This window comes from Antechinus flavipes, chromosome 3 (genome assembly GCF_016432865.1).
Source record: "Antechinus flavipes isolate AdamAnt ecotype Samford, QLD, Australia chromosome 3, AdamAnt_v2, whole genome shotgun sequence".
NCBI lineage: Eukaryota > Metazoa > Chordata > Mammalia > Dasyuromorphia > Dasyuridae > Antechinus > Antechinus flavipes.
The window spans coordinates 154231489-154251150 of record NC_067400.1 but is presented as its reverse complement, the minus strand read 5'-3'; the positions used below and the strand labels follow the sequence as shown (position 1 = coordinate 154251150).

The 19662-nt window shown below is 37.1% G+C and overlaps 2 protein-coding genes across 5 annotated transcripts in view; one reads left to right on the top strand and one right to left on the bottom strand.

The window, feature by feature from the left end:
* The window catches only part of GGACT (gamma-glutamylamine cyclotransferase), a 67817-nt gene extending 58147 nt beyond the window's left edge, over positions 1-9670 (top strand). For 3 of the 4 annotated variants that reach the window (XM_051984075.1, XM_051984076.1, XM_051984077.1), the window contains exon 3: positions 9129-9670. In XM_051984075.1, the coding sequence (XP_051840035.1) occupies positions 9129-9613 (485 nt within the window). In that variant the 3' untranslated portion in view covers positions 9614-9670. Of the gene's footprint in view, positions 1-3843; positions 3899-9128 lie in introns of all 4 variants that reach the window. The other variant, XM_051984078.1, reaches the window with a different exon arrangement.
* Positions 9671-11474: 1804 nt separating this feature from the next.
* Positions 11475-19662, bottom strand: part of PCCA (propionyl-CoA carboxylase subunit alpha) — a 459620-nt gene continuing 451432 nt past the window's right edge. The window contains exons 23-24 of the mRNA XM_051984074.1: positions 15105-15182; positions 11475-11813 (exon numbers count right to left, since the gene is read on the bottom strand). Of these exons, the coding sequence (XP_051840034.1) occupies positions 11745-11813; positions 15105-15182 (147 nt within the window). The 3' untranslated portion in view covers positions 11475-11744. The remainder of the gene's footprint in view (positions 11814-15104; positions 15183-19662) is intronic.

Sequence of the window (19662 nt, the reverse complement as noted above, 5' to 3'; positions counted from 1 at the left end):
TCATTATATTTTCTTATCTATCATCTTAGCCAATCTGAGAGGTGTGAAGTAGTAGAGTGGTCTTACTTTACATTTCTCTAATCAGTACTGATTTAGAGCATTTTTTCATATGACTAGAAATGGCTTTAATTTCTTCATTTGAAAATTATCTATATCCTTTGGCCATTTATTAATTGGGAAATGGCTCATATTCTTATAAATTTGAATTCTCTGTGTATTTTAGAAAGGATGCTTTTGTCAGAAACATGGATGTAAAAATTTTCCCCCAGCGTAGCTGTCTGTGACATATATTTTGAAAAAGTTGAGAAATATTCATTAGGTATCTAGGAGAGTTTTTCTTTAAAACATCACTGAAAAAACCCTTTCTTTATGCTCTAAACCAGGGGTCCTCAAACTTCTAAAATAGGGGTCCAGTTCACTGTCCCTCAGCCTGTTTGAGGGCCGGACTACAGTCAAAACAAAAACTTTGTTTTGTAGGCCTTTAAATAAAGAAACTTCATAGCCCTGGATGAGGGGGATAAACATCCTCAGCTACCACATCTGGCCCATGGGCCATAGTTTGAGGACCCCTGCTCTAAACTCACAGAAAAGGTATATGTAACTTCTAGCTACCAGAAATCTCTTCAGTTAGCTGTCTATCTCTCCACTCCTTAGGGATTCCCATCCCAAATGGTGAAAGATTCAGCTAGCAGACCACTTTTTAGATACTGAATCCCCCATTTGGTATAATAGATATCCCAAGCTTCTTGTCTTCCCTAGATTGCCCATGCCTTCATCCAAATTATTGATAAAAATGTTCAGTGAATAGAACAAGGCAGGGGACATTTCTGCCATACTCTCCCAAAGACTTCCCAGTACAATTCATCAAGCCTTACTATGTGTAAGGCACCTGGTTAAGAGCTGGTGATAACAAGGCAAGATGAATAACAGACTTTTCCCCTGAGGAATTTGTATTATGTTGCCTTCAGATTGATGTTAAACTATGGATCACCATTCTTTAGGTAAAGCTGTACAGTCTGTTCTAAATCTTCTCAGTGGTCCTACCTAGTAAGTTGATAGCTGAGGTGCAAGGTAAACAAGTTTATTCCCCTAACTTGATTTTGATTAAGTTAAGAGTGGGGTGTGTTTTTCTGCCATGACTATGAAGAGTTCCAATCATTGCTCTCTATAGCTATCAAGGAGAAAATTGTTTTTCCCTTAGTAGTCCATCGTCCCCTTTAAGGCGATAAGAGCAAAAGGTAGGATTTGCTCTTTTTTGATAGGCCCAGCTCTCCCATCTCCCCTTCAGCTTTAGCAAGGCTGGCAGTATTTTGGATACTCCTGCCCTGGAGGACATGCAGTGTCACACTGGTTACTATCATGCTCTTGTTTGTTTTCACAAACCAGTACTCAGTCATTTCTGATTGAACAACTGCTGAGAGGAGACCATAACCTCTTGATTTCAAAGGAGTCATCACTTCCCTGGTGCCTCTGTGGTTAATATAAGAAAGGTGTTTTGCCATAAACTTTTCCGAGGTATTCAGTGAGGTTGGAAAGGGGTCGGCCCAAGCAGGAAGCCCTTGTCTGTGCTATAAAGAAAATAGCAAGTAACAAAATAAAAGCATCAAAGAACCAACAGGATGCAGTCCCACGAGTCCTTTCTGGCATGTTGGGCTTCTTGAAAGTTAGCATTGAGTGAAGGATGACCTTAAAACTTGCTTCACTCTAACAGACTGAGCTCAAGTTTAAAGTTCAAGGCATTTTGTTTTTTCACCTGTTTCCTACAGTTTTAAGAAACTTCTGAAGAATTAATGTGTAACTATATCTGGTCATTGAGCCAACACTAAGAATTTTTCTCAAGGGAAAATAATGTTACTGTATAAAGGGAGAGAAATGGATACTTTCCTGAGATGCAAGGAAGTTTTTTACAAAATAAAACACTAGCCACGGTCACCCTGAATACTTACTACAAAAGGAAGGATTTCACCTCTGTGCTAGCTTTGGGCTCTCTGTTCCCATATGGAGGCTGTTGATTTTTTGTGTGAAAGAGGTAGTAGTAGTTTGTCTTAATATAGCAAGGGAATGAAGCATTCAATTGTGAGAAGTGAGGGTAAGCCTAAAGTACAATTATAGGCTCATGAACTTCAGACCCTGCCTTGTTTCACAAATTTGGGCTAGGCTAAAGTGTAATTCCAGCTAGTTTTATAAGTGTTATACAGGTTTGGAATCATTAAACCAGTTTCAACAAGGAAAAGGGAGCAGAGGAGATTTGCTTCTCAACTAACTTGTAAATCATTGTTTTCTCCAAGATTCAATATTAGTTTATATGATATTGCATCATCACTTTCTGTGGCACCATTCACAAATAAGGCTATGATTTTACCAAGCTTGGGTTTTTTAAAGTATATATATATGTGTGTGTATGTATGTGTGTTGTGTGTATATGTGTGTGTGTATGTGTATATGTGACTTGTAAGCTATGTCAGTGATTCAACACCCAGAGTAAAAAGCTACTTTTAAGGAGTTGACATAGAGATTTTAACAGTGTTTCTTCTAGGCATTAATTTTTAACGTCTGTGATATGAATATTTCATGGCAGCACCTTTTTAAAAGTTGGTTTTTGTGTCAGAAGCTGGTGTCCATTTAAAAACCTTTTGCAAATTAGTTTAGTGAGCATATAAAATCTTATCTTTTCTTCTTCTCACTTCCCAGGACCTTGTTTTTCACTATACAGACTAGACTTATACAGTAGTTCTACAACTGTGCTTCTTTGTAAGCTAACATCAAATTAAAATTATTAAATTCAATTTTTCAATCTTGCCTTTAGCACTCCCACCACCAGGTGGCTGAGAAATAACACTAAATAGGTAAAATAAAAACAATTATCCCTGTAATCACTTGCATTTCTGCCTCAGTAGGGAAATATGAATCTATACATGGACTTGGTTTCAAGGAAGAAAAATGCTGAATAAGTTATTTTGTATTTCAAATACTGCCAGGCACAGGCAGACATTTGCATTGTTGGGTTTTGTTTTTTATTAAATATTTACAGGGTCAAACTGACTACGCTCTGCTGAACTATCACTTTTTGGAGCTGTATCATCTGATTCTATACCTGTACCTAATTTGACTTCTGCTTTGCTGCAATAACATATTAGGGCTATTGTCAAAACCCAGAATCCAATTCTGGGCTCTCTCCAGTAGATTTTATATTAATTCTGCAATATTTTATTGGGGCAATGATGTAGCATGTCACATATTAGAAGGAAAGCATAAACTGTGTTACCTTTATACTTGTCATTTCAGAGCAACAGAAATCTGATAGTCTAAAAGTAAGAGTCTCTTTAGGATCTTGGGTTTCTTCTTCCTAATTTGTCTTTTCTGGACCTTAAGTATGTTTGTTAATTGTTTGAGACAATGTCTTAATCGTTATCCTATGTATTGTGCTCAGATTTGGGAATTTATGAATGAGAAATAATGGCCATGGAACGAGGTAAAAAGTTTTTGATTTTCATAAAACAATTATATTATGGCACCTATATTTTAATGGAAGAAAGAAATTATCTTTCTATTGGAAACAGTTCATAGTTTCTTGAAATTGAAACAATCTCTTATTTCGTGAAAACAAAGCTTATTTTATTCCTGGCTTGATGCTTCAGTTTGGCTTTGCAGCTCTTTAGGTGCATTCTCGTTTCTCTTTTTATTTTTTAACTTATTAACTCTGACAAGTAACCTCTTGGTTGTGAACAATTTTATTCACAATTCATTTTTCTGATTCAAAGTGAACATGAGTGCCCTAATCCCCTAATGGGAATTAATTGCATGTTTCAGTGCTTAACTCTAATCCTTTCTCAATCCCCACAGGGACATGGTTCTTCCTGAAGGATCTGTGTTTGTTATTCCAAACACAATCAGAAAGGTAATGATTTTTCTTCTGAAAGGAACTAGAGATGCAGAATATTAATGTTCTCTTCTTTATATTGGAACAAGAAGTAGTATCCTCAAACTTATTTTGTATTATGACAGATAAATTGCACTTAATTAGGCAGATAAAATGAAGAAAAAAATAGACCTTTAGTTATTTGTCAAGCATAAAATGGTTTTTTAGGAAAGGGGGTTTAAAATTTATTGTCAGATCTGAAATGGAAATGTTACTTCCTTTCAAGAAAATGACCAAGCTGATTTTTCAAAGGGACAAATAACAGTTCTGTAGTTCAATTATAATGAAGTTTTACTTTAATATTAGCCATATTTGGCTACATACAAGAAAGGATATTTCCAAAGGCTCTTCTTCATTTGTCAAAGCAAATGAAATGATTATCCAAGATGATATAGCTAGGTAGTATTGGAACTGAAAATCCAGACTTTAAAATAATCAAGCTGTCTCTCTGTGATACTGCCTTAGATATACTGTTTGGGAATATTGGTCTGCTGACGCCAATTCAAAATTTCTCATCTAGTGTGTACAACTGTGATGACATTTGAATACCTAACCACAGTGTTACTCGTGTATTCATGTTGACAAGATTGATGTCTGAGCTGGAAGAGCAGGATGTGCTGGCATTGTCACTGGGTCACTGGGCTATTTACACTTCTTCCCCAGGATGATAGAGAGACTTTGTTGTTCAAGTATTTCTTGATGTCAAGAAAGTCAGGCAGCTCTCATGTAAACAGTTCTTTCTACCTCTTTCCAACTGGTTCACCTGACTTTTTATTTTATCTGAGCCACAGTCCAGCACCAGGACAAAAAGCAACACTGTCTTTTTGTCGGGAGGAAAGAATAGTACCTTCCCACATGTGGCAGGGCCCTTCCGTTTGGTCAGACTGGCTACAGACGCCAATAAGGTCCTTGATTTATCTAATTAATGCTAAACACATGGTTATTATATGAATGGCCTCACGTTATGGCTGTTATAGGGAAATTGCCATTCTGTCTCATGAATGAATTCTACAGTTTCCTATGGCAATCCCGCTTTTACCTTGGGGCCCCAGCTGGGAGGGGGCTTTATTTCACTTCTAACCTGATTATATTTGTTTACTACAGTAATGATAGTGAGAGTGATGAGAGTTTAGTAAATGTTTCCATACCAAATACTTTCAATTTCTTAGATCTGTGGAATGAAGAGATTTCAAAATTTAGAAATTTTGCTCAGTCACACAGCTGTCTAGTAGCAGAGATAGGTAGAATAGTCTTTTATTCTTGGTCTGGTACTTGATATTAAAACTGCCTTGATACAGAACTTGGGATGAGATTCATTAAATCATTTAACAAATATTTAGATTAAAAAATACGTACACCAAATTATCTTGGGTGCTGTGGTAAACATGAGTCAAAGATACAATCTTTCCTTGTCCTCCTGGAATTTATAATTCATTTGGGGGGAGCCAAATCACAAGCAAAAAACAGATAGACATTACAAGGTACCATATGATGTGTCATAGGAGTGATACTATAGGGAAGTAGTAGAGATTTTTGGAAGCTCAGGACTGGAATTTTTCTCATAGCCCTGAAGCACAAGGATATAGAACTCCATATCTGACTTTCATTGTGATCCAGTTCTTACACACTAATGTCATTGTGTTGTTAACAGTATTTGTCCAATGATCACAAAATCAAATTCAGACAAGCCTAATTGTTTTGAAACCTGTTCGTTTCTTGAAGGCCACAGTGTCTTATATCTCACTACAAGATGCTTCTTTAATAGCTTAATTTAAAAATATTATTAAAAATTTATAATTGGACTCCTTTCTTTGCTATTTACTGCTTATATGAGTCTGGGCAAGACCTTTTATTTCTCAGTATTCCAGGCATCATCTTATCTACATTATTGGAAGGAAATTTGTCACTGGGAATTCTCTATATCAATAAAGTCATAAGTTTGTTTCCCTCTACCCCCCACAAAATAATCTGAACAAAAAAAATTCGCATAGTGGAACGTAGCATAAACCCTTTGACTAACATTGTATTTATGATGCCTGGACTACAGCCATATTAGTCAGCTCCATCACCAGCAATTCTCTTTTTGTGTGTGTGTGTGTTTTTTTGTTTTTTGTTTTTTTAGGTTTACCTATTTGTCTGGCTTTTTATTTTTCTTTTTTCTTTTTTAAAATAACTTTTTATTGATAGAACCCATGCCAGGGTAATTTTTTACAGCATTATCCCTTGCATTCACTTCTGTTCCGATTTTTCCCCTCCCTCCCTCCACCCCCTTCCCCAGATGGCAAGCAATCCTTTACATGTTGAATAGGTTACAGTATATCCTAGATACAATATATGTGTGCAGAACCAAACAGTTTTCTTGTTGCACAGGGAGAATTGGATTCAGAAGGTATAAATAACACAGGAAGAAAAACAAAAATGCAAGCAGTTTACATTCATTTCCCAGTGTTCTTTCCTTGGGTGTAGCTGCTTCTGTCCACCCTTGATCAATTGAAACTGAATTAGCTCTCTTTATTGAAGAGATCCACTTCCATCAGAATACATCCTCAAACTGTATCATTGTTGAGGTATAATGATCTCCTGGTTCTGCTCATTTCACTTAGCATCGGTTTATGTAAGTCTCGCCAGTCCTCTCTGTATTCATCCTGCTGGTCGTTCCTTACAGAGCAATAATATTCCATAACATTCATATACCACAATTTACTCAACCATTCTCCAATTGATGGGCATCCATTCATTTTCCAGCTTCTAGCCACTACAAACAGGGCTGCCACAAACATTTTGGCACATACAGGTCCCTTTCCCTTCTTTAGTATCTCTTTGGGGTATAAGCCCAGTAGAAACACTGACCAGCAACTCTCTCTCAAGCACAAGAGCATCCCTTCAGGTCAAAAGAACATATTTCTTTTCCATCTGAACATTACAATTGTAAATAAAGTTCTGTCCCTGCTAAATATGGAGACAAATTAGCAAGTAAATATGGAGTATTTCCCATGGAGAAAACAGAAGTAATTTATACATGAGGCTTAGCAATGGTAGCTTATAAAGTTAGTGACAGAGTAGCCCATCTCATTTGAGTAGTGATCACTCAAAAGTTCTGAAATCAGATTATAGTTTGGATACAAATCTGAAATTTTTCTTCGCTTAGTCTTTTAAGCACTCTTAGATAGCCCTATGTAGTCTAGCAAAGAACCTGCCAGTTGTTTTATATCAGCTCTCAGCTGCTAAGATATAGTTCTTTAGAATCAACTTTTATAGGTAGTCCCTACTTTTAGATGTATTTACTTGAATGGGTAAAAAGGATGTTAGTGAGCTCTTAGAATGGGCATCAGTGAACAAGAGCCAGGATGGTTCATTTAAGAAGAGGCTGTGTCTCTAACTTCATTTCAGGGTTCCCATGCTGTGGAACTGAAGAAAGCAGTAGTCACAGTGCATCCAGATTTCAGTGCGCTAAAACTTAGTTTACAAAGCACTTTTATAGATGTAATTTCATTTGATACTTCACCCTATGAGGTAGATGTGCAAACTGAGGCTGAAAGGTTTAAGTAACTTGTTCTGTGTAACACAATGAAGAAAAGTTGGCAGGTTTTGAATTCAAGTATTTCTGATTCCAAGTCAGGTGCTCTTATATATTGTCATCTGTCTCCTGTAGACAAGTTGGAGAATTGTGGATTGGTTGGTTGATGGTATATCAGAATGGGTTGACCATTTGGTCTCAAATACTGGTGATAAATGAATTGTTGTGAGGAATTTCTTTTGTGGAGGCATATAAGGGTCTATCCTTATCATTTGCTGTTCAACAATGTTTTCATTAAATGAAGGCAAAGATGGTATGCTTTTTAAATTTGAAGCTGACACAAATTTGGGAGGGAGGAAATGACAGAACTGGGAGCCAAAAAGATCCCAATAGATTGTAAAATAGGAATTTTAGATATAATTGATTGATGAAGCATAATTGGATAAAAAGTTAAATGCTTTGAGTCCAAAAAAGTCAGCTTAATAAGTACAGGAGGAAGGAGCTGTATCTAAACATTTCAGGTATTGAAAAATTCAATCTACGTCTAGAAAGAAAGCTTACACAGTCATGGATTTTGGTATCCAGAAGAAGTGTTAGTCATTTTTTGTCCTATATCAAGTCACATGTAATTAAACATAGTGTGTCTAGTTCTGGGCATCATTTTTTAGGAAGGACATTGACAAACTAGAGCTAAAATGGAGAAAGTGGCGAAAGCACTTTCATTCTTTCAGTGGTGGACAAACAAGATTAGCCAAATATTGGGCCACCATTTTGGATGGTCTGCTTCCACCACTGGCCATAACCCCCAGTGAGTTACTTCCTACCTCCCCTTTCTCACCATCTCCTGAGTGCTCTGCCACACCATTACCCCTTCAGAACAGAAGACATGTTTTAGTGCTAATGTCAGCAAAATTAATGGTCTAATATTTTAAACTTTTTGAGAAGGGATTTTAATTTTTTGTTTTTGACTCCCCATCAGTCTCTTGTACATAGAACTTACTTATGCCTGTTGAATTGAATTCTTTAGGGAAAAAAAGAATAATAATCAAGACCTGAACATCATCAGATTTAGGAGGAATTAATTGCTTTATTCTTTCTAGGAGCAGCTGTTAGGCCAATTCCTTTTTCCCAGCTAACTATGGCAATAACTATCAAGAGATATTGATGAAATGATTGAAAATACACAAGATCTTGTTCTAGACCCGTATTCCTTATACATTTTTTGTCTTAAAGAACCTGTTTTGTCTTGAAATATATTGGTAAAAGGCATAAATGCTAGATTAGGTTTCTGCTTTCAGGAAATATTTCTATGGGAAATTTAGCATACCAAAACAAAAAATGAGAGAGCTAGAACAAGGTTCAAGAGTATAAAATCTATTCCTTTTCAAATAGGTAATGCAACCAGAGGATAATCTGTTCTGTTCAACAAACTAAAAACTATGCTATTTTATTTGATAGCTTACTTTTTGCTTTATCACTCACTTGGTTATGAAGTTCATCCTTTTACCCAATCAATCCATGTGTTGTTTTTTGGGATCCCGTTAGATGATTAATTGCCCCTCCCCTCTCCTCCCCTCTTCTCTTGTCTTCCAACATATTTCAAATTCATCTTTATCTTCAAACTTTAATTCTCTTAACCCCCAATTCTTTAGCACTCATGTAATACTGATGTACTCGGTTTCTGATTTTCAGCTTCTTTAACCAGAATGGCGTGCGTGTTTGTATATGGTACCCTTAAAAAAGGCCAACCCAACCACAGCTTCATGACCACTTGTACCAATGGGATAGCAGAATTCCAAGGCCGGGGTCGCACAGCAGATCTATATCCTTTGGTGATTGGAAGCAAACATAACATTCCCTATTTGCTGAATGTCCCAGGAAAAGGACACCATGTTACTGGAGAGATCTATTCTGTTGATGACCAGATGCTGCAATTCCTTGATGAATTTGAAGGCTGCCCAGACACGTATCAACGCACTCCAGTGAGGATTGAAATATTAGAGTGGGAAGGTAAAAGCAGTGCACCTGAGGAGAGGCCAGCTGTTAACAGCATTATGGAATGCTTTGTGTACAGCACAACTACCTACCCGCCAGAGTGGATAAATCTCCCTTACTATGACAATTATGATTCCTTTGGGAAACACGGCCTTCGTTATAATCCACGGGAAAATAGATGAAAAATGGTAAGGAACATTCGTGAGTAAGAAGATGAATAAAACACATGTTGATTATAAGATGACCTCATCTTAATTTGTCATTATTATCAGGTTTTTTTTTTTTTTTTTTTTGAAAAGCATAGCAGTATGTTTAAGGCAGATCAAAACCGACTTGTTAAGTCAACATTATGGAAATCTACACTGGGTGTATATAAAGCTTTAATGCAACTTACCTTAGAGGTGATTTTTAACACACTGACAACATTGTATCAGTCAGGGTTTGTTTTATTTATTTAGACTCTTGCTCTCTGCTCCAAAGGTATTATCTTTAAGGTGTTCAAAAATAAAGGTCAAGTTGTAAAATTTAAGTTCACCCAATGACATGGATACTGACATTTTATATGTTCACAATTCATTCTGTGCTGTGATATAATTTTGTTGCCTTGTTTTTAATATTAAGATAACTCAGGGAATTAATTTTTTGAAATGTGTTATTTTGACCCACTAGACCATATCAATACTGCTGAATTGATTCTGGCCTATTGTACCTAGATGTTTTTATAAAAGCTGCTTTGGGGATGCCTGATTCACTGTAGCAAATCTTCAAGAGGAATAGGCTGTACTGTGTCAGTAAGTAATTTGGTATATTAGTGGGTTTATTCTTGATCCATTTGCAGAAGCAGCAGAAGAAAAATGCCTGTAATAAAAAAATGACCATTCAAAACTAAACCTTTTAGGGAAGTTAAACACAGTATTAGTGATGTTTAAATCCTGGATCTTTAAAAAAAATTTTTTTTAAAGGTTTATCTTGCATAGGCTTTGTTTCCCCTCCTTTGTAGTCTAGCAAAATAACAAAACACCCACTTTCTTGTAGATAAAATCAATCACCCAAGATTTAGTATGAAACTGAGGTTTTAGACCAATGCCCAGATCCTCAGAACCAAGAAAATATCACTTACTCTTAAAGGGGAACAACAGTGCCTGGGGGTGGGGACATCACAGAAAACCCAACACATTGGCAATTTTTTCTTCAGACCTGACAGAAAACTTAAGCTTCTAAGTACAAACAACACTTAAAAATAATTTTAGCAAGACACGAAGTACCAATTACCATCCACCTCCATTTGATATTTCAAGTCAGTGTAGATTCAAATTAATATACGCTTCTTTGCCTCTGCTTCCAAGCAAAGCACTAGATGTGTACTAAGTATTTAAAAACCAAAGAAGAATGCAGCTATAGCTGTCGTCGGGTGGATTTGAACCTTTTTAACCTCTCTAGTTGCAAGTTTTACTTACTATTATACTTAATGTTAGATAGAAGGTGAATGCTAGCTGCATCCCTGGAGCAAGGAAATGATCTTTATTTTTAGCTTTCTTCTTAATTGAAAATATGCTTCACAAAAACATAACAGCAAACATAGCTATTAGCTGATGAACTAGTAAGATCTCAACAAAGTACTGTTGTAACAGGGCGTGATGTAAGAATTACTGAGCTAAGCAAACATTGTTCTTTTTACTAGCCTGGAAGAAGGGATTATTATATTTGTAAATCACTTCTGAGGAGTGCAGTACTGTAGGTACAGGCTTGCCTTGGAATCCTATAACATAAAGGTAGTATTGCATATAGTTAAGGTATAATCTTCAGAAAGTTAAGACTGATCAAAAATTATGCTGTTGGGTTCTACAATTATGGAAAAAAGTCAAGAGCTTGGCTAATCAAGGTCTAAGATGGCAAATGCTAGTTCCAAATGATCAAAGACTGGCTAAAATTTGCACATATTCTTAGAAGGGATCACAGAAAAGAGTCTGGTATTTAAAGTCTCCTGGCACAGATTACCATCGTGTGTACATTGTCTTCATTCAAAAAAAGGGCAAACTAATATTTAGACAAATGTTTCATTTTATTGATTTAATTTTGACACTAGGAAATCTCACAGCAGAAGTACAAATCATATGTACAAGTATTTATATCAATACAAATTTCCATTGGTGATTTTTTGGCAGAATGTTAGTTTTGACTATATATGGAATAAATATGACCATGTAAAATCTGCTGCACAGGAGTGTTCCGTAAAATGCCGGAATAAATTTGGTGCAAAAGAATAGCAATAAAAATAGCTAATTAAAATGGGTGATGATTAAGAATAATATTTTATTCCAGTTCTACAAGAAGATCTCCTTCTCCAACTGTGTCTCCAGCTTTGCAATGCACTGATTTCACCTTAAATTAAAAAAAAAAAAAAGAGTAATCATTAAACAGTATTTATGAAGATGAAGGGAAAAGCAATATCCAGAACTGCATTTGGAAAAGACAAGGAGGTCTCTGCAGGATCTGAGGCACAGGTACAATATGCTTGGCTCCCTGAAGTCCTCAGATATAGTGCTAAATGAGGTTGGGATTACCTTGAGGAGAGTGTATGCATGACTCATTCTCTCCTCTGCCTCAAGTCCCTTCAGAGTGTCCTTTTGTCCTTATTTGCCTGAAAAGGACTCTCAGTTCAATAGGGGAATAATCCCTTTGGGGAAACAATTTTACAGTACTTAACAAACACAACACCTTAGCTGGAAATGGAACTGCTAAAATGTCCAATGATTTCCCCTCCCGTTTCTCACCCCTCCACCAAATCCATATATACATAAGTACTTTTTAAAAAAATATTTGCATTCCAAATGACAACAGTGAACTCTAAGGTTTTTTTTTTTTTGAAAACACGGATCCTCCTAAAATCTTAACTTCACACATCCCAAACCCAAAGTAAAATCTTCTGAGATGATGCTACAGCATGTTTCATATACCCACTGAATCCCAGTGTAATTCAAAATGAGGAAAAAATATTTTAATTAAAGAATTAATTAAAAGTAGAAAACAAAGAACCTTTAGTCCCGAGACTAAATGGTGTAATTAATTAGCTACTTGCTTTTGTATAGAAATTAAACAATCAGAAGTTATTATACATTGTCCACTATATGCTTTTAATGTGATGGACTTATTTCTCATGGTGATTGTTAAGATAGTTTTTTTCTCCCCATTCCACTGATTTTATATTCTCATAAAAAAAGTTCTGCCTTCCAAAAATACCACATGCTTCTTTTAGGGTAGAGAAGTAGGTATAAAAGGAAGGGTTCATTTGATTTAGCACAGGTTCCAGTAATGACAAAGAAGAAAGAAATGGGTCAGAACTAGTTGGCTATTTGGGCAACTGATAAAAATATAAAGTGTTAGGGATGCCTAGTGTCCTGTGCTCTCCTAGGCACTGGAACTCAAATGGGGAACAGACCAAGAAGCACTGTTTCTCCTAAAATGAGTTATGAATGGTATGGGGATATTCAATATGAATATTTGAAATTATCTTGAACCTATGCTATTTAGAAAGAAGTAGCTACTGTTTTAGGGACTTTGATGTCTCCAATGTTTATTATGCTTTTTCAATGATGCTGCAGTTACTATAGTAGAGAAGGCACTTCTATTATGAACTCTTTTATTAGGATACTTGGAATTGCCTGGGGGGAAAAAGACCCTGTGAACAAGTAAAAATCCAATCTGGGCAACCTTCACTTTGTCTTGACCTGCTTCTTTGTGCTCAGGTCTCCGACCATCAGAGTTCTGTCTGTCACACTGTTTGAGGAGATTTGGAGAAAAAGAAAGCTCATGGTATAAATCAAGTAGAGCCTTTCAAAAGTGATGCAAACTCTACTGTACAAGCAAATGTGAGTAGGTCAGTGCGAGTCCTTCACCACCACTGGGAAAACAATAAGTTATGGGTCAGAGCATCATCTCTGGTTATGTGAGATATGAGATACTTGAAACAAAATCACAAATTTAGACTCATCTCTTTAAAAAAATCCAATTATGCTTAGTTTTAGGGCATCTGCCAACTACAGATGACACCTCACACCTATTGAAACCACTGTCTACACACATCTTTCCATGGACAAGAGAATGGTTATATAAGGTAACATACACAAATCGTTAAGATTATTAGAAACTGACAAATTTTTCTTACCTGCTTTTTAGAAGCTGAAGACTTAAAAAGACTTTTTTTCTATAAGCTGCTTTACATCTATTCCTACTAGCTTTAAATGGTTTCTGCTGAGGGAGTCCAATGTAACTTCCTCTCTCTTGGCCCTTAACCAAGCCTACTGGTACAGAAGTCTTCAAGCAAACCTTTTCTTCTATTCTGCCAGAAGCTGGGTGTTGCCAGGTTGTAGAGTGCCCCCGACCAGATTTCTGGTATTCAATTTAGTTTATATCCACAGATATTTGACTTTTCTCTTTTTTTTTTTCCAAAGCGACTTACTGACTTTGTTGCTCTCGGTAACAGTCCTGTTTTACCAAAGCCAGTAGGGTATTGTAAAAAAAAACCACAACTGTCTTAATGATAACTGCTTTGGCCCCTCGTTCAGTTTTAAGAGCTTGAAGAACCCTTCCAGGTTATCTGACTCAAATGTATTATTTTATAAGAATGACTGAACTATAAGATGTTGCATGACTTCTCCAAGGGCACACATGGCTGGGGCCAGAACTATCATACTATTTAGATCTGGGTTTTGAATATTTTTTAATGTACACTTGGAAATGTACCCAAATGTACTTGGAAAATATTATTTGGTTACAAATTATACCATCTGCAGCTTAAGAGTAACTCAGTCAAATGTTTTCTCTAGGTGTGAATGAAACTTAAAATTCTGTTACCTTTTGTTAGGGTAGTGATCCCCTCCTTGGCAAACTGTCCCTCTATAATTTAGTAGATGGTCTTTGAGAATTGTTATGGCCAACAATTTCACCTTCCTGTGGCCATTCTTTAGTTAGCCTCCCCTACATTTGGTTTTAGACAACTCACATATATAGTATCACCAGGACAAAGTCAAATGTTTTTACATCTTAGTGAGACTACGAGAACACAAAATCTGTCTGCCATAGTAATACCTTTGCTAACTGATACGTATTCAGGGACTTCAGCACTTTCACTACCTGATTCAAAATTGAATTGTTCTCTTTATGAAGAAATTATTGTGAGGAACAATTTACATTAATTTTTGCAATCTGTAAAACCATTCCCTGCTGTGTCACCTAAGTGTCAGACAACTGTCTCCAAGACAGATGTAAACATTAAAAATTAAAGATCCCTCAATCTGAAAGACATTAAAATTAAGAACCACTGTTCCTTTTGCTACCTGAATATTCATATCTTCTTTTGGGATGGAAAAGGGTAGAGCAGGGATTGATTTAAATTTTGGTCCAATTTAACTATCATGCATCATTGTATACTAAAAAAAAAATACTAGATTCAGTGAGAAAATCTGGTCTAATGCTGAACCAGGCAGTAGCTGTACAACCTTACATAAGTTAGTCTCCTTCAGTTTTTCCATAAATAGAGGAAATGAACTAGATAGATTGACTTTATTTACATGGCCCCATTCTAGTTGTATGATTCTAATTTGCAAACTCAGTTTTCGTTGGCACCCTTGAGACCACAAGTTTTCCTAAGGTCAATGGCTGGGGGAATCTTACCTTGCCAGTTTTCCCTGCACCCATACTGTTCTGCATTTTCATCGCTTCAATCACACAAATCTCCTGACCTTCAGACACCTAAGAAAATAATTTTTAAAAAAACTTATATATATATATATACACGCACACACATATATGTAACTTTTAATGTTTAACACAATTTCAGTTCTGTAGAATCTTTTTCTTAGAATGTGGCCCAGTGGATGGAGTGTCAGACCTGGAATCAGGAAGACCTGAGTTCAAATTCTACTTAAGACATTCCATGTAACCCTAGCCAAGTCACTTAACCTCTGTTTAACTCAATATCCTCAATTATAAAATGGATAATAATAGCAACAGAGTTGTTGTAAGGAACAAATGTGACAATAATTGTAAAGCCTGCCACATAGCAAGCGCTATGTAAATGTTATTATTAGTAGTTACATTCCACAGTAAAGTGATCAACAAGTGTTTTGTGAAGAGGCAGGGATTTTTACCCTTGGCACAGCAGGAGCCTTCAGTGGGGAACAAACAAGAAATAAGAAAAAACTCATTTGTTTTACAAATTGAAAGTTGATTCAGACACATCTTCACATTGGTGAATCTGGTTGTAGCATCTCCACTATGACCTCAAGGGTTTCTTTTATACCATTCGAAGTCTTCATTTGAAAACCACAAATTTGGGGGCCTTACACAAAGACTGGGGCTTTTGGTACAAGCCCTTGACTGGCATACTCGCTCTACCCAGCAGCTCACTACACCTGTTCAGAGGAAGCATGGGGTCCTGTTAACTGGAGGAAGGCTCCTTCTTCATCCTGCCCAAGGCTCTCGGAGTCCGATGTTAAAGTGTAATTTCTGCGTTTGCTTGCATTCTGACGTAAGCATGCTCAGGCCGGGCCAGGTATGACCCACTGGTGTTGAAGAGCTGCCATCTAGGAATCAGCTGTCACTAAAAGCCCCTTGCCCCTCACTGACAAACACAGACTGGGTTGGGTTGGATTTTTCCCTCCTTACTTTGTAAAAGAAAAGGCCTTATCTTTATAACAGAAGATCCTAGCTCTTCAAAAAACTAAAGTGGGAAAGGTGGTGTGGGGAAGGGGGTCCGGTTGTGTGTACCAGGCTGTTTATTCACCCCCTCTTTAGCGTGGTTTGGTTTTGTCCAATGCTTGAAGAAGTGCCTGGAGAATATTCTTCTCTGAAATCCCCAGATGATCTACAGGGACTCAAAGTCCCCATCCCCACCCCCACCCTCACCCCCCCACCCGTGGTACAAGCTGTCTTACTGGCAGCCATAAGTGCCTGGGAACCCTATGTATTCCTTTCCTCTGTTGTTCAGGTGGTGAGTTGTTTTTTTCTGGCACAAAAATATAGGAAGAGCTGGGATGCCAAAGCTTCAGTGCTGGCACTGAGGAGAGACACTGTGCTGGAGAGCTGGTCTTTGAAACATTCTGTGAGCTGCCCTTTTTGATTCATTTTCACCTGGCATCTGAATTCCATGGTGAGTGTCTCACCAGCTTCTGAGGATTTTCTTCCTCATCCAGAGGGATAGGAGTGGAGGCAGCTCAGAGGAAATACAGCGCTGCCAATTACAGGCGACAAAATGGTGGGCTCTTTGACGAATTATTGTGTAAGTCGAGACAGGGAATAGAACTGACATTAAATACAACACAACTCCAGAAAGGCTAGAACCATATCCTACATATAGATTCCAAAAAACACTGGAAAAGAAAACTACAGAATACAGAAGTCTGAATAGAAAATAAGGATAATTATGTCCCAAATGAGTCACTCAACTTCAACTATGGACTCACATGAAGAGAAATGCTTCACATATATATGGGATCCTAGCTTCAGAACTGGAAAGTGCCTTAGAGACCATCTAGTCTAAATTCCTCTTATTTTACAGATGAGGAAACATACCCAGGGAGATGAAGAGACCAAAGGTGACAAAAGTATTGTCAGACAACTCAGGTTCTTTAACTTCAGAGACTATGCTCTCCCAGGGCATCATACCTGAGCCTTTCAGCTAATGTAGTATCAGCTTTACCTGTGTGTACAAAGCAATAATTCTCTTTACTCTGCCAAATGTCTCTGTGTCTGTCTGTCTGTCTGTCTGTCTCTCTCTCTCTCTCTCTCTCTCTCCTGGCTCTACATCCTTCTTTCTTACATTAGTCTCTTCTCCTGCAGCTTCTTCTAGCCACCTTATACCAGATCTAATTTCCTTTCTTGAATTGCTCTTACTTTATTCTCTCTTCTCCAGTAGCTTTGTCCTTCTTCCCATCACTTTGAATTTGCCAGACACCAGAGTCCTGCTTCTTCATGTGGATTTTATATTAAATCACTTGCTAAAACTGGGAACAAGAGGGGCAAAATCAACTCCCTACCAGAGCCACATAAAATTTCAGCTGGCTTAAAAAGAAGAGACAAAATATACTCCTATACTGATGCCTATATGACAAATTCAAAATAACTCCCAAACATTAAAACTGCCACTCTTTATTCTACTATATGAGTTTGCACGTGCAGATGGCAATAAGACAGTTGCACAAGATGTCAAGGCAGTAGGGGACACAGAGTCAAGGACTTGATGAGGTTGAGTCAACTATTAATTGATGTGTTTTCAATGGAACAAATTTCAAGAAACATGAAATTTAGAAAGCTACAGGATGCTTGGTATTGCATTAATTTTTTAAAAAGCACTGAGTTACCCACTAACAATCAGTGGGAGTAAGACATTACTCAAGTAAAAGCATTTTCTCTTGGTGTTGGGACCCTGGGCTTAAAATTATTTCAAAGAATAACTCTTGGTATGGTAAATGATGATTTTTTCTTTTTTTGCCTAACCATTAGGTTACTTTCCTTTTTGCTGTAAGACATTCTAAGCAATGTCTCTTTAATTCACTAGGCTTCTTTCTGATTTTTGACTTTATAATTGTCTTCATCTTTTACCCTTTATAGATTATTTAGCCTTTAGTCATCAAGACTAACAAGACTTTAATCTGTTTTCAATCATGTCACTCAAAACAACACTAAAAATTGTCCCTACTGCTCATGGAAACAATAAGACAATTTAAAAATCATTAAATTGTGTATGTTTCTACATAGAGCACAATGACAGTCATGATCTGATTTGATCCAATTTCAAAGTACTTCACCCATCAAAATTCTGCATTAAGTAACCAAATAAATACTGCATTAACTTAATGCAACTGAACACAATCTAAATATACAAATCTACTAAAGCTAATCTAAAAATGACTGCAACGATAATTGGGTTTTCCTTAAATTGGCTCTGTAATGCTTTACTGGGGTGTTCTGTGCCATCAGTTACCACAGTTCTGAGACAAAACTGAAACAACTTAAGCTTGCTGTCTGAACTTTAAAGCTCAAAAACTTGGTGGCTACGCTGGTTTTGTGCAGTTAATATTGGTACTCCAAGTGAAAAACAAAAAGCAACCAATCCCTCTCCCCCAGATCTGCACCACATCAAACCACATCCCCCCAGAAACCTCCCTCCTGGTTTTACATGACTGATGAAAAACTCCGGGTATGCGGCCTGAGAAACTTGCCCAGGAATAACCCTGAGATTTTTCCTTAGCGAGGGTAGAGCACTAATTGTGCTCTCAAAGTTGGCTCTTTAAAACTCAGAGGTATAATAAGAGAGCTTCCGTCACATCTGCGAGTACTGTGCTAGTCCTAAAGGATTTTTGTGGGTAGGTGCACTTCTCTAACACTTTTGTGAAGCATCTGCTAAAGACTTACTGATTGTGACAGGACGTTCTCAGTATTAGGCTTACAGAATAGTCACAAGCCCCAGAAGTCTTTTTGATGAACCCAGTCAGTCTGATGTATTTCTGCGCTCCCTGTCTAATTGGTGTAAAGTTTGTAGACTTGAATCCTGTATCTTTCATCCAGCTTATTGCATCCTCTCCTTTGACACAAGGTCAAGGTTCACATTCGCATCCGATTATCAAAGTGGCACTCATTTAGCAGCGGTCTGCCTTGTACCAAAATGAGTTAGCTTGAAGGAAAACTCGGCCCATTTACTCAGCAGATTTTAGCATTTTAAGGAGGCCCAAATGTCACACAGTATTGCTCCATTCTGAAGAGTTTCAGACATCTCCAGCTGATGATTAATTGTGAGTGATGGGAAATAAAATCCAGTAAAGCCAGCTGCTTGCCATGGTCGGCAAAATTACTATAATGGATATAGGCTGCCAATTTTCCAGTTTTACTGGCAAGTCTTCCAAGTGTAATTAAGGGAAGTTATAAATGATATGGAAATCTATCAAGTCCCATTTATTTTCAGAGGACTCTTTCCCCAGAGACTTTTATCTTCAAGCTTATAGTTTGCTTTGTTGTGCTAATGATTTAAACTACTTCTTATTCCTGATTAAAGCCCCCAATATCCTTCATATGATGTTATAGTCACTTCTTTTGCAAAGATTTAAAGAAACACACACACTCAGGCTGTTTGTGAACTTAGCTTATTCCTACATTCTCGCTGAAAATTCACAAAGGATGGCTAGTTTGGTGACAATGTGTGTCCTTCCTGACTACAAGCATCCTTATGAACTCA